Source organism: Haliotis cracherodii, unplaced genomic scaffold (genome assembly GCF_022045235.1).
Source record: "Haliotis cracherodii isolate W230 unplaced genomic scaffold, xgHalCrac1.p SCAF_28, whole genome shotgun sequence".
Classification (NCBI taxonomy): domain Eukaryota; kingdom Metazoa; phylum Mollusca; class Gastropoda; order Lepetellida; family Haliotidae; genus Haliotis; species Haliotis cracherodii.
The window spans coordinates 3,639,810-3,655,587 of NW_027266284.1; the positions used below are offsets into that span (position 1 = coordinate 3,639,810).

At 44.2% G+C, this 15,778-nt stretch overlaps 1 protein-coding gene across 1 annotated transcript; it reads left to right on the forward strand.

Annotated features, from left to right (window-relative positions):
- The first annotated feature begins 5,766 nt into the window (after nucleotides 1–5,766).
- Nucleotides 5,767–8,119, forward strand: LOC139473349 (tubulin alpha-1 chain). Its single transcript, XM_071255877.1, has 2 exons — nucleotides 5,767–5,984; nucleotides 6,844–8,119. Exons 1-2 carry the CDS (start codon nucleotides 5,804–5,806, stop codon nucleotides 7,968–7,970), a joined length of 1,308 nt encoding a protein of 435 aa, XP_071111978.1. The 5' UTR covers nucleotides 5,767–5,803; the 3' UTR covers nucleotides 7,971–8,119.
- Nucleotides 8,120–15,778: the final 7,659 nt, after the last annotated feature.

Here is a 15,778-nt window from a genome sequence, read left to right on the forward strand (position 1 = left end):
ATTTTGCTACCTCTGAATTTTAGACAGTAGACAAATTGAAATTTAGGTCGCATTGGCGACCATTTTAGTCGCAACTTTGAGGCCTGCAGCCTTCAGGCAGCTTGTAAAGTAATCGAAAAAACCCACAATTTCATTTGCAAGTTATATGCAAATCATAAAGATTATTCTATGTTTAATTAAAAAAGCTGTAATAATATATTCTCTATACATGTTTTGCATTCAACCCCAGAAAAGACCTCCTTGAATCGCATGAAACTGAATTCCAATTTAAGTTTCGTCTCGTAAGCATACACAGTTTTTTAAAAAAACATTTCGACATATGAGAAGCGTGACTTGTATCTAGACCAGGTTGTGGGTGGAATGGGGTTTAACTTCGCGTTCAAGATTATTTCACTAATACATCGACGTGCATGCACACGCGCGCGCGCCCTAGTGTGATTGAGCCTGGATTTTATAGTGTTAGCCCGCTGAGGCACCATGCCACAGTATAGCATGACTACCCCACTCAGATACAGTATACTGACTCAGAGCCGCCCAGACCTTGTGTTTAGCTTCTCAATGCCGTGCTCCAGGCAGGGTAAGAAGATCTTTTAACGTATTTGGGTATAACGCAGTCGGGGACCGAACCCACGACCTCTCCGAACAGACGCTCTATCCACTAGACCACGGAGGCGGTCTGTATCAAGACAAGGGCACAGTCCACAGACGCAACATGATTATATGTTATGCATGCATATTGATTGTGCATCATCCGTTCAAAAATAATACTATACATTTTGATACCCGATGTTTAACATTAGTAAAAAACATGTCCTGGAAAGTGATAAAATCGATATTCTGAAGGAACTGAATCGTAAACACTCCTTTACAGTTATTATCATTGATTCATTAGACGGGAAAATGTTACATCGTAAGCAAAAACGGCGATTAATATTTATTATCTATTGAATTTGAATAAGGAGACAGGTAGAGATAGTTAGACTGGATTTAACTTTCGATACATTAAGCAGAGCTACGTAGAGAATTGTTGGACCTTACGCCGCTTTATCTATTTCCCAGCAATCGTTGCACATCAACCCAAGTAGGGAATCGAACCCGGGTCTTGTTGCGAACGCCTTACTGACTGAACTTCAAAGTCTAACGAAAAATTTTTTTCACGAGAGCATTTTTCAAACAGCTGGCATTATTTGCTTTTTAATTTTTACAGTTTAAAATTGGAAACTCACAGCAGTGGTTCGGAAAACCTTCTTCGACCGTGTCCACACGGCTGTGTCTTTAACCACGGTAGGTGTGCCGCCGGGAACTAGCAGTATAAATACCGAGGCATCTCTCACGCCACCACCAGATCAACCTCGCTCTCACCACAGATCCATTACTGTCTACGTGAGTCGCCTGGACTGCTCGTCCTCATAAACAACGTTAACGCCTTCTCAACATCTCCAACATACTCAAACCAACATGGTAAGTACTGTTCATTCATATCTAACATTTACAACAATATTTTCCAAGCAGCATCCCATAATGTGGCAGTTTTATCGTCTGCTTCTTAATCCTGTCGTCTGCTTGACCCTGTTTATTATGGTCTAGGCAATGGGATATTGATTCTTTTGACACTGGATTGAAGACAGTACGTTAGTTTTATAGATATTTTTTAATGATAATAGATAATAAAATAGTTTAGTCCATGCAAACACTCGTTAGCACTTACATGAGCTATGGTTATGCCGAATGTCATTTGTTTGCGTTGAGTTGAAGTTATTAGGTTATGTAGCATAAATTGATTTTGGAACTTGCAGAAATAGATTATTCCGGCTGAGATGCAAATAACTCCTGTAAATATGTGTCTGGCTAGAGATCTCTATTGTGAGATTAACATTAAATGTCGACTGAACATTAATCCAGTACATATGCATGAATCATCAGCGCCCTGTGGCCGAACTGGGGCCACGGAGGCCACACGTCACATCTATATGGCTCAAATGAGATTTCTGCCATTTTGTGACAATCATAACAGATTACAGATTCCATATACTTGCAAGTTGTACCATTAAAAAACACCAGTAACAATTCACGTAGCTATCAAGATCACTGTCGAACCCATGCTGTCCACAAAATTAACAAACTCATTTCTATTGTGATGGCCGAGGCATCTGCTGTGTAGCTACGTACCTCGTTATGGAATGTTAACTATCTCCCGTCTGTCCTCGACATTGGGTTGTATAGAGAAACATGTATATATGTAGGTGTCTGATTAGGTGACTCATAGTGTATGACAACAGATGATGTGATGCTGCAGAACTGTATATATATATATATATATATATATATATATATATATATATATATATATATATATATATATATATATAATAAAATAATAAAGTCCACGTTAGTCCATCATCTTCTTTATATCAGATATTAAGAAGATGATGGACTAACGTGGACTTTATTATTTTATTATATTACATGTACACCGAGTGAACATTTACCTCATTTTTGTATATATATATATATATATATATATATATATATATATATATACACACACACACACACACACACACACACACACACACACACACGGGACTAACGTGAGTTGGATATTTAGTAAAGATGTGCCCTGTTCAGGTGGATAAGGAGTGTTTGAAACAATATATTTCGTGTTTTTATCATTTTTCTTGGAAGTTTATTCTGTACGTTCACGTTTCGTGTTTCAACTTCCACAACGTATATTTGATATTGCCTTTGGAAGTATTCACGTTTCAGCAGCTGTGACAGTTATGCATACTGAGGTGTTTTCTTAAACCGCAACTGCCGAGCCCTTGTTTGATGTTTGCTGACCACATTCCTCACATGCTACAATCCTCCCGGCGTTGTCCAGCCGTGACGGCAGATGTAGCTCATCACATGACATTATTACACGGTGTGCCGACAATCACCCTATAGGAAGACATCCTGAAACAACCGCGTCGTAGAACCTTATATGACCGGAACAAATTCCGCATACAAAGGACATTGTCATTTCTTCTCGTCGTGGTTTGGAGTTAGGATTGTCAAGGACCGTCTAAGATCTCGAGGGCTTGCCCGCAACTAATGTTGATGCTCAAAGACGAACACTTTTCCCAACATTTCAGGCATTTTTTAGATCGTGATACTGGTGTGATTTTGATGTTCCTTTCTTCGTGTAGTTAAATACGCAAGTCGCCTTATTTAATAAACTATTTTAAATGAGTAACATGTTTTTACTTAACATGCCTATAATGTATTGTCTATAGTCTGTAGTCCGACTGACGCCATGACTAAACTACGTCGCCCTTTAACTGTTTATAGATATATCTCGTTAATATCACCCATTCCTTGCAGCGCGACATCTGTCCTTATCGACAACATTGTTTCCAACCGTCAGCTATTCCGGAACTAACCCATAGCGTTTCATTGTTATAAATTTCAAATAATTGTAATTCTAACGTGTTCAGGGTGTAGCTGTCCCGGGCTAACGTCAATCCATGCGTAACCAATTTGTTTCCCGGAGCCAGGCAAGTTGGACAGGTTTCAGAATATTCTATACAGCGTCATATATTGAGGATGTACTTAGTCATGAACGTGTCACGCATCCCTGAACATGCGGTGCGCGGAACCCAAACTATGCCAACAACGCACGTGTAAAACCCGGGGCCTTGAAGCAGTCAGGCTTCGTTGCATAAAACGGGAAGGACAATATTTATTATTGTTCTGCGGCTCTGTATTCCTAGAAAAGGCAGCCTACTTACACATCAGTTCGAGAGAGCAGTATTGTCAGTTTCAGTGTCAGCTTAGTTATTCTATTAGAACGTAAAGTCGTTTCGTTGGTTAACTAGATTGAGGGATCATGACCATTCAAATTATGGCCAGGTTATTTGAGTGTAGTTCTGAAAACAACATTCGTCAACATGAAGTAAATAGTGTTGTGACATGACGGTGAGGTTAGTGTTTCCACACGACCTACAGACAGGGTGAAAGGTCAACCATGTGTAATTACACGGCTGACATTTCAAGGCTGCACATCTCCGTGGGCTTATTGCCAAATTTAGACGCAACAGTGTTACCTTACCATGTACAGTATTTGCACCTCATACTGTACAAATGTTACACCACTCCTCGCGAACTGCATCCAGCCAGTAAGGTCAGGTTAAGGGAGGGGTTACTGCACACAGCCACCCGTGCGAGTGTCATCCGTCACACTTTCGCAAACCGTCCAGTGATCTATTTTTAGTTAAACTTGGCAAGTTATCTCATCTCTCATAGTCAAAATGTACTTGGCGGGAATAAAACATTTGATAAAAGGATGTGGTCACTGATGTTGTAATGGTGGTCTTAGCTTGTGTATACTATCAAAAGCACTAGTAATTATAGTAACTGTGATATTTACATAGAATAATGATTATAATGATAAAGACTATATACATGTATGTAGCTGTAGAAAGCATATAAGTTCCATATTCATCAAAACAAGGAAAATATAACATTGATATAATTCAAGTCAAGGGAAAAAGTTTAGGTATTTGCTTCTAAAGACATCGCATGTGTGTACGCGCGCGCGTGTGTGTACGTGCGTGCGTGCATGTGTCTGCTTTTACGAGTATGCTTGTGTTATAGTGCTAGTCCACTGAGATACCCTGCCTCACTGTAACATGGAGGCCTCACTCAGACACAGTGTACTGTCTCAGAGCCGGTTTGTTGTATAACTGGCCGAGCGCCAGGCAGGGTAACAGCAAGTACCATCTCTTAACCTCTTTTGTTGTGATGCGGCCAGGGGATCGAACTACCGACCATCAACTCTCCGGGCAGACACTCCACTCACTAGATCGCAGAAATAACAGTGATAAGAAATACGATACCGTAATAATGGTGTTTGGCAGACTTTGGTAAATATTCGCGACAATCACGCAATATCGGATACATCCCGTGTGGAACAAATGTCCAAGTGACTGAGTGAGTGAGTATTGTTTTCCGCCGCTTTTAGTCGAGGGACACAGGAAATGACACACTGTACCAATGTTGGGAATCGAACCCGAGTCATCGGCGTGACGAGAAAATCCTTTAACCACTAGACTCCCCCACTGCCCCTGCCTTTGGCAGAATCACACATTTACTGTGCCATCGCCCACCCATTACTCTCAGCCAAAGGGGAAGTCTGAGTCACCACGATCATAACGGACATGTCGCTCGGTGCTTCCCTATCAACAGGCAACCTCGCAGATCGATGATACTATTATTGTCAGAACATAATGCAACAGATCAGACAAAGCAGGTATTCCATTGTGTTTCACAAAATTAATGTAGTTTATCTACCCTGTCGCTTAATCAAAGGCTGGTATTATGTGTTTGCGCTCAATTGTTTTCAGAGACTAAGTACAAGGTATCTCAGAGCTTTCCGTGATTGCGAGTTAAAATAACATGTATCCTATAATTTTGCTATGGCAACGGAGAAAAGGAATTGAAGTAAACTTTGAATACTGAATATAGAAGTATTTGATCTTGGACGAAATGAAGAAACTATTTTATTCTTGTATGGGTTCGAATCCCGGATTGGACACAACCCCCCAAAGTACTAGAAAGTACTCGTATCTGCACTTTACTAAAAACGTTTTATCCCAAATATAACACATATAAACGTGTTACTTTTGACCAATTTCTAAATGGCATTGTGTGTTCATATTTTATTCTAGGAATGGATTCTGGTTTTTTGTTTGTTGTTCAACTGAAAGTTTCTTGTTTACAGAGGGAATGTATCTCCATCCACGTCGGCCAGGCCGGAGTCCAGATGGGCAATGCATGCTGGGAGTTGTATTGTCTGGAGCACGGCATCCAGCCTGATGGTCAGATGCCCTCAGACAAGACCATCGGGGGTGGGGACGACTCTTTCAACACCTTCTTCAGCGAGACTGGAGCAGGGAAACACGTCCCCAGGGCCGTCTTCGTTGACCTCGAACCCACCGTTGTCGGTAAGTTAGAAGGGAGAGAAATGGTTATTTTTGTGTCACATGCACAAGCGGTCATGGTGAAAAAATTATGGCATCATAAAAGTTTAAAATAAAAGCTTGTAAATAAATAAAATCATCATTACATTCGATTAAGACATGCCATTCATCCTCAACATCAGCGTGTTGGGGTGTGTGTGTGTGTGTGTGGGGGGGGGGGGGGGGGGGGGGTTGAGGGACTTTAGAATACAATACACTATTTACATATTCTTTCAGCTAAGGGGTTAGGGTTATAGGGGGGGGGGGGGGGGGGGCTTGGTGTATCGTCCGGTTTCAATATGCAATGGTAGATCACCGCATCTAAAAGAGGCTAATATTCTTCTATGATCCTGAACTTAATATTCTTGACATAAAATTGACATCAGGAAAACCTTTATAAGTTCGTTAGATTTGTGGTGGTGAAAGTAACACCACGTAAACCCCAGGCCAGAATAAGTCTACAGTTCTTGTTATAAGAGCCGACTACAGTAAGGATCGGATTGTTACAACTTGTGACAATTTGTTTACCGTGTGTCATTCTGACCGGGTCATTGCTCATTCTATCACTGTATTATCCGGGTCAGGTCCTCGTCACGTAGTTGAACGTTTGCTGAAAAGTGCATGCAGTCATACCCCGACCTATTGGAACATGGCACATAATATCAACCACTTGTTAGTCTGGCCCAGATTGGGTTATTTACAGGCCATCTGGAAAAGTGCTGACGGTGGCTTAAAACAACAATATTTGATTGACGCTACAAACGATGTCCCTATCCAAAGATCGTCAGAAATTGAAAATTATATTATTAGGCTCTCATCTTAATCATATCAATTTATATCACAGATGAGGTCCGTTCCGGTACCTACCGCCAGCTGTTCCACCCCGAGCAGCTGATCACCGGCAAGGAGGACGCCGCCAACAACTACGCCCGTGGCCACTACACAGTTGGCAAGGAGCTGATTGATTCAGTTCTGGACAGAATAAGGAAGCTAGCTGACCAGTGCACTGGACTCCAGGGCTTCCTCATTTTCCACAGCTTCGGTGGCGGCACTGGCTCCGGCTTCAGTTCACTGCTAATGGAGCGTCTGAGTGTTGATTACGGAAAGAAGTCCAAACTGGAATTTTCTATCTATCCAGCTCCCCAGATCTCTACTGCTGTCGTGGAACCCTACAACTCCATCCTGACCACTCACACCACCCTGGAGCACTCCGACTGCGCCTTCATGGTCGACAACGAGGCCATCTACGACATCTGCCGCCGCAACCTTGACATTGAACGTCCAACGTACACCAACCTGAACCGACTCATTGGTCAGATCGTCAGCTCCATCACTGCCTCGCTCCGATTTGACGGTGCCCTGAACGTGGATCTGACGGAGTTCCAGACCAACTTGGTGCCCTACCCTCGTATCCACTTCCCTCTGGCTACCTATGCACCAGTTATCTCCGCCGAGAAAGCCTACCACGAACAACTTACTGTTTCTGAAATTACGAACGCTTGTTTCGAGCCCGCCAACCAGATGGTGAAATGCGATCCCCGTCACGGCAAATACATGGCCTGTTGTCTGCTTTTCCGAGGTGATGTTGTCCCGAAGGACGTCAACGCTGCCATTGCAACCATCAAGACCAAGAGAACCATCCAGTTCGTCGACTGGTGTCCCACTGGTTTCAAGGTCGGCATCAACTACCAACCACCAACTGTTGTCCCCGGTGGTGACCTGGCCAAGGTCCAGAGAGCCGTCTGCATGTTGAGCAACACCACAGCTATCGCCGAGGCCTGGGCTCGTCTTGACCACAAGTTCGACCTGATGTACGCCAAGCGTGCCTTCGTCCACTGGTACGTGGGTGAGGGTATGGAGGAGGGAGAGTTCTCCGAGGCCCGTGAGGACTTGGCTGCTCTGGAGAAGGACTACGAGGAGGTTGGCGTCGACTCCCAAGATGCAGAGGAGGATGAGGGTGACGAGTACTAACCCTGCAGTCCCGTGACACATATGTTCTTCAGTTACCACAAGCCTTTCCAACCCTCTCTGGGCATGTCTTCAAAAACATTCTGCCACCTAGTTTCCACTAACCAGCATATATTGTGAATCATTTCGACATAAACAGAGATCGTTAACAACTCGGATGTTTGTTGTTTTTACAAAAGCAGATATTTCAATTTGACAACACATAAGGCGTGCTAGTTTTTTTAATACCACATGCGTACGTGGTAAGAGTAAGAATGTACACCAGTGTAGATCTACATATGTAAATACTTGTCGTAAGAGGCGACTAACGGGACTGTCTCGATGACTTGGTTGATGTATGTCATCGTATACCAAATGCATGGATCGATGCTCACGATGTCAGTCACTGGAATGTCTGGTCCAGACTCGATTATTAACAGACCGCCGTCATATAGCTGAAATGTTGTTGAAGTGCGGCGTTAAACAACAAACAAACAAAATATGGAAATACTTCATGCATTGACACGTGCAAGTTAAAAAGGAAACGTTCAACACCTTATGTAAATGTTTCTGAAAGGTCGTAAAATCCACGACTAAAACGTAAATACATGCGGCGACTAAATAATGTAAGGTGAGGTCAGGTGAAATGGGATGTAACGTCGCGTCCAAGATTATCGCACTAATATAGCGACGTGCATGCACGTGTGTATGTGTGTGGCTGCTTGTACTAGTCTGCACTGTTGCCGTTTTATAGTGCTAGCACACTGAGATACCATGCCGCAGTTCAACATAAATACCCCACTCAGATACAGTATACTGACTCCGAGGCGACCAGTCCTTGTTTTAGCCCCTTAATGCCGAGCGCCAGACAGGGTAACAAGAAGTACCATCTTTTAACGTATTGTGAAAGTAGATCCCTCAAAGGAATAAGGACGTAAAGATACGTTATTTCTCGTAATTTGATTGGTCACAAACAGATATGTGACCATTTTCTCACACCTATAAATACGATGAGATTCATACTGGGTCATTCTGACTTTGGCAGTCTACAGGTTTCAATCAAAGGGCAGATAAATCAGCCCAAAAGTTCCCCTTGTCCTTACGTAATCATTTCTATAAATAGACTGCATATATATATATATATATATATATATATATATATATATATATATATATATATATCAGTAAACTACCATTACAGTTACAGGCAATAATTGTTTTACCCTGACACTGGTCCTTACAAATAAACCTTAAAACTCAGGATCTACTTATTTGGAATCACTGTTGTGTCCATATAAGGCATTGTTATACCCACATGAATAAAAACTAATTATTCATTGAAAAGAAGTGTTTTGACTCAGTTACATCCAGACGTCAAGGTTTATCAGAACTTCGGGTCCGGGCCGCTACAATAATAATAGCCCCGTTGTGAAGCGCATAATTCCATACGCAATGCAATGTATGCTCAAAGGTGAGGTAGACTGATTTGGGGTTTAACGTCGCGGCCAAGATTATTGCACTTATATAGCGACGCGCCCGCGCGCGTGTGTGTTTGTGTGAGCGAGCGCCAGGCAGGATAACGACAAGTATTTTGGCAATCTTTTAACGTCTATTGGTACGACGAGGCCGGAGATCGAACCCCTGACCTTCCGCTCTCCGGGCGGACGCTCTACCACTAGACCGACCACAGAGGTGGCCTTATGCTCGGAGAGCTGTATGATCATAAAGTTACCAACCCTTTGAACATTACTTTAGTTTTATTAGGGCATGTCAGCTAGGTTTTGGAGGAACGCATCAGAGAGAAGGGGTGGCAGGAAAAAAACAGGAAAGGAGTTGGGGAAAAGTAGGGGAGGGAGGCAACATGGGAATGAGGGAGACAGAGGAAGTGAGGGAAGGAGGCAACATGGGAATGAGGGAGGCAACATGGGACTGGGGGAGACAGAGGACATGAGGGAAGGAGGCAACATGGGAATGAGGGAGGCAACATGGGAATGAGGGAGACAGAGGACATGAGGGAAGGAGGCAACATGGGAATGAGGGAGGCAGAGGACATGAGGGAGGGAGGCAACATGGGAATGAGGGAGACAGAGGACATGAGGGAGGGAGGCAACATGGGAATGAGGGAGACAGAGGACATGAGGGAGGGGGGCAACATGGGAATGAGGGAGACAGAGGACATGGGGGAGGGAGGCAACATGGGAATGAGGGAGGCAGAGGACATGAGGGAGGGAGGCAACATGGGAATGAGGGAGACAGAGGAAGTGAGGGAAGGAGGCAACATGGGAATGAGGGAGACAGAGGACATGAGGGAGGGGGGCAACATGGGAATGAGGGAGACAGAGGACATGAGGGAGGGAGGCAACATGGGAATGAGGGAGGCAACATGGGAATGAGGGAGACAGAGGACATGAGGGAGGGGGGCAACATGGGAATGAGGGAGACAGAGGACATGAGGGAGGGAGGCAACATGGGAATGAGGGAGGCAGAGGACATGAGGGAGGGAGGCAACATGGGAATGAGGGAGACAGAGGACATGAGGGAGGGAGCAGCCGGCTTGAGGAAATATCAATTGGGAGGAGAGGAGCGAAAAGAGGATGAAAGAACAATACAGAATACGCAACAAATAGTATGGTGGGAGAGGACAGTCAGCAGGAAAGAGGGAATTGTAGGCAACAGTGAACATTAGTAATAGTAGGTTGGAGGAAGGGAACAGTCGTGACGAGGGTGGGAGAAATAGCGAAAAGCAAGAAAACGAAAGGAATAATAAGATGTGTTGTTATGTATTGTTTGTTGTTTAACGCCGCACTTTGCAATATTCCAGCAAAATGACGGCGGTCTGTAAATAATCGAGTCTAGACAAGACAATCCAGTGATTGATATCATAAACATCTATCCACGCAATTGTGAAACAATGACATGCATCAACCAAGTCAGCCAGCCTGACCACCCGATCCCGTTAGTCGCCTCTTACGACAAGCATTGTCGCTTTTTAGGGAAAGCATGGGTTGCTGAAGACCTATTCTACCCCGGAATCTTCACGGGTTCAGTAGAGGTGGTAACAGTAGGAGGATGGAGGACACAGGCTGATGAGAGGGGTCAGCAGGAATGAGGGAGGGAACATAAGGCCTGAAATGGTGATGCGTGGAACAGTCAGGATAAAAGAGAAAAAGTAGAGATCTGGAGGGTAAAAGTAGGGACGAGGGAGGGAACATTGGAACAGAAGAATCAGAAAGATGTGGATAGAGGAAGGTGACAAGGATATCTGAAAATGGCTCTTCGCTAAAACTATGAAGATACTGTTGCAAGTCATTGCTAATCCATGGAGTAACGGTGCAGGTACCAAGTAAGGCCCTATCATTACAAAGTGCGAGTTAATGTAAATCAGACAACTTCCATAACCTTTTAACATGCAGTTTGATATATTCTGGGGTAATGTATGTCTTTTACAAATTATATTCTGAGAGGCTATGTGTCGGACGAGATACCAGCCATCGTAATATGAAGCAAGCTGTGTTTTTAAAATGATTATCTTCTTTGAGATTCCTGGTTAAAATCGGTCAACAGCAACGTATGCTTAGACTAGTTAGAAGTGTCGATATGGATGGGGTGATCAAGCTCGGTGATTGATTGATTGCGTGCCATCGTACCGGACGGCGTGTATCGTTGATAATAATATTGATCACTAGATTGTCCGGCCCATACTCGATTTTTTTTTTTTTTTTTTTTTTTTGGGGGGGGGGGGGTCGCCTTTACATTGCTGTGATATAGTTGAGTGCGGCGTTAAACAACAAACAAGCAGACTTTGTAATGAATACATTGTTTTGCAATGACCTAGACATACATACACCCAAGAACAGCTTTCTCTGGCTGTCTCTAAGCCCGATTTCATCAGATATATGTTACAAGTACAATGGTTGTTGAGTATGTATGAATAGTGCTCAGTAGATGGCCACCAAAAATAACTAACATAGTTGAACCTCTTGCTTGGTTACTTGACTGTCAGTCTGCATTGCGGATATCAAATATTTCTGAGCTAATGTATCAGAAAAATAGCAACATAGCTTTGATTCATACGACACCAATACGTAGTATTTTCAGACATGCAATGACAAATGTGTATTTGTATGAGAATATCTTTTAATTTTTGGCCAATGACACAAGATTATGACACGTCACATATTCACATATGATATGTACATGTTTCGCCACACTGACCACGCAATTAAACTTTATTAGCCGAAAGACGACATAACTACAGTCTGCAAAGAGACATTAAACAATAGCGTAAGCATAATTTTTGCATAACATGCATTTCAATTCCATCCTAAATAAACAGCCCCCAACCTCCTCTCACAGCCGCCCATTTCCACTCTTCAAAAGTAATTACAAAAAAGTACAGTGGATAGGGTAGTGTAGGACAGTACAGAGTAGGGTATTATATGACAATACAAAGTGGGGTAGAGAACGAAAGTACAGAGTAGGATAGAGTAGGACAGTACAGAGTAATGTGGTGTATGACAGAAGACAGTTGGGTAGAGTAAGACAGTACAGAATAGGGAAGAGTAAGACAGTACAGAGTAGGGTAGAGTAGGACAGTACAGAGTATGATAGAGTAAGACAGTATAGGGTAGGGTAGAGTAGGAAGGTACAGAGCAGTGTAGAGTAAGACAGTACAGAGTAGGATAGAGTAGGACACTACAGAGTAGGGTAGAGTAGGACAGTACAGAGTAGGGTAGAGTAGGACACTACAGAGTAGGGTAGAGTAGGACAGTACAGAGTAGGGGAGAGTAAGACAGTACAGAGTAGGATAGAGTAAGACAGTACAGAGTAGGGTAGAGTAGGACAGTACAGAGTAGGGGAGAGTAGGACAGTACAGAGTAGGGGAGAGTAGGACAGTACAGAGTAGGGGAGAGTAGGACAGTACAGAGTAGGGGAGAGTAGGACAGTACAGAGTATGATAGAGTAAGACAGTATAGGGTAGGGTAGAGTAGGAAGGTACAGAGTAGTGTAGAGTAAGACAGTACAGAGTAGGATAGAGTAGGACACTACAGAGTAGGGTAGAATAGGACAGTACAGAGTAGGGTAGAGTAGGACAGTACAGAGTAGGGGAGAGTAAGACAGTACAGAGTAGGATAGAGTAAGACAGTACAGAGTAGGGTAGAGTAGGACAGTACAGAGTAGGGGAGAGTAGGACAGTACAGAGTAGGGGAGAGTAGGACAGTACAGAGTAGGGGAGAGTAGGACAGTACAGAGTAGGGGAGAGTAGGACAGTACAGAGTATGATAGAGTAAGACAGTATAGGGTAGGGTAGAGTAGGAAGGTACAGAGTAGTGTAGAGTAAGACAGTACAGAGTAGGATAGAGTAGGACACTACAGAGTAGGGTAGAGTAGGACAGTACAGAGAGGATAGAGTAAGACAGTACAGAGTAGGGCAGAGTAGGACAGTACAGAGAGGATAGAGTAAGACAGTACAGAGTAGGACACTACAGAGTAGGGTAGAGTAGGAGAGTACAGAGTAGGGTAGAGTAAGACAGTATAGGGTAGGGGTAGAGTAGGACAGTACAGAGTAGGGGAGAGTGGGACAGTACAGAGTAGGGTAGAGTGGGACAGTACAGAGTAGGGGAGAGTAGGACAGTACAGAGTAGGGGAGAGTAGGACAGTACAGAGTAGGGGAGAGTAGGACAGTACAGAGTAGGGGAGAGTAGGACAGTACAGAGTAGGGGAGAGTAGGACAGTACAGAGTAGGGGAGAGTAGGACAGTACAGAGTAGGGGAGAGTAGGACAGTACAGAGTATGATAGAGTAAGACAGTATAGGGTAGGGTAGAGTAGGAAGGTACAGAGTAGTGTAGAGTAAGACAGTACAGAGTAGGATAGAGTAGGACACTACAGAGTAGGGTAGAGTAGGACAGTACAGAGAGGATAGAGTAAGACAGTACAGAGTAGGGCAGAGTAGGACAGTACAGAGAGGATAGAGTAAGACAGTACAGAGTAGGACACTACAGAGTAGGGTAGAGTAGGACAGTACAGAGTAGGGTAGAGTAAGACAGTATAGGGTAGGGGTAGAGTAGGACAGTACAGAGTAGGGGAGAGTGGGACAGTACAGAGTAGGGTAGAGTAGGACAGTACAGAGTAGGGGAGAGTAGGACAGTACAGAGTAGGGGAGAGTAGGACAGTACAGAGTAGGGGAGAGTAGGACAGTACAGAGTAGGACAGTACAGAGCAGGGTAGAGTAGGACAGTACAGAGTAGGACAGTACAGAGTAGGACAGTACAGAGCAGGGTAGAGTAGGACAGTACAGAGGAGGGTAGAGTAGGACAGTACAGAGTAGGACAGTACAGAGTAGGGGAGAGTAGGACAGTACAGAGTAGGGTAGAGCAGGACAGTACAGAGTAGGACAGTACAGAGTAGGACAGTACAGAGTAGGACAGTACAGAGTAGGGTACAGTAGGACAGTACAGAGGAGGGTAGAGTAGGACAGTACAGAGTAGGGTAGAGTAGGACAGTACAGAGTAGGACAGTACAGAGTAGGGTAGAGTAGGACAGTACAGAGTAGGACAGTACAGAGTAGGGTACAGTAGGACAGTACAAAGTAGGACAGTACAGAGTAGGACAGTACAGAGTAGGACAGTACAGAGTAGGACAGTACAGAGTAGGGTACAGTAGGACAGTACAGAGTAGGACAGTACAGAGTAGGGGAGAGTAGGACAGTACAGAGTAGGACAGTACAGAGCAGGGTAGAGTAGGACAGTACAGAGCAGGGTAGAGTAGGACAGTACAGAGTAGGACAGTACAGAGCAGGGTAGAGTAGGACAGTACAGAGGAGGACAGTACAGAGGAGGGTAGAGTAGGACAGTACAGAGTAGGACAGTACAGAGCAGGGTAGAGTAGGACAGTACAGAGTGGGGTAGAGTAGGACAGTACAGAGTAGGGTAGAGTAGGACAGTACAGAGTAGGGTAGAGTAGGACAGTACAGAGCAGGGTAGAGTAGGACAGTACAGAGTAGGACAGTACAGAGGAGGGTAGAGTAGGACAGTACAGAGTAGGACAGTACAGAGTAGGGTAGAGTAGGACAGTACAGAGTGGGGTAGAGTAGGACAGTACAGAGTAGGGTAGAGTAGGACAGTACAGAGTGGGGTAGAGTAGGACAGTACAGAGTAGGGTAGAGTAGGACAGTACAGAGTAGGACAGTACAGAGTAGGGTAGAGTAGGACAGTACAGAGTAGGACAGTACAGAGTAGGACAGTACAGAGTAGGACAGTACAGAGTAGGACAGTACAGAGGAGGGTACAGTAGGACAGTACAGAGTAGGACAGTACAGAGTAGGACAGTACAGAGTAGGACAGTACAGAGTAGGGTAGAGTAGGGGAGAGTAGGACAGTACAGAGTAGGACAGTACAGAGTAGGACAGTACAGAGTAGGGGAGAGTAGGACAGTACAGAGTAGGACAGTACAGAGTAGGACAGTACAGAGTAGGGTACAGTAGGACAGTACAGAGTAGGGTACAGTAGGACAGTACAGAGTAGGGTACAGTAGGACAGTACAGAGTAGGGGAGAGTAGGGTAGAGTAGGACAGTACAGAGTAGGGTACAGTAGGACAGTACAGAGTAGGACAGTACAGAGTAGGACAGTACAGAGTAGGGGAGAGTAGGACAGTACAGAGTAGGACAGTACAGAGTAGGGTACAGTAGGACAGTACAAAGTAGGACAGTACAGAGTAGGACAGTACAGAGTAGGACAGTACAGAGTAGGACAGTACAGAGTAGGGTACAGTAGGACAGTACAGAGTAGGACAGTACAGAGTAGGGGAGAGTAGGACAGTACAGACTAGGAC

Coding starts and splice junctions, on each gene's coding strand:
- LOC139473349 (XM_071255877.1), top strand. CDS start 5,804: ATGGGCAATGCATGCTGGGAGTTGTATTGTCTGGAGCACGGCATCCAG. Junction 5,985..6,843: donor CCTCGAACCCACCGTTGTCG/GTAAGTTAGAAG, acceptor TTTATATCACAG/ATGAGGTCCGTTCCGGTACC.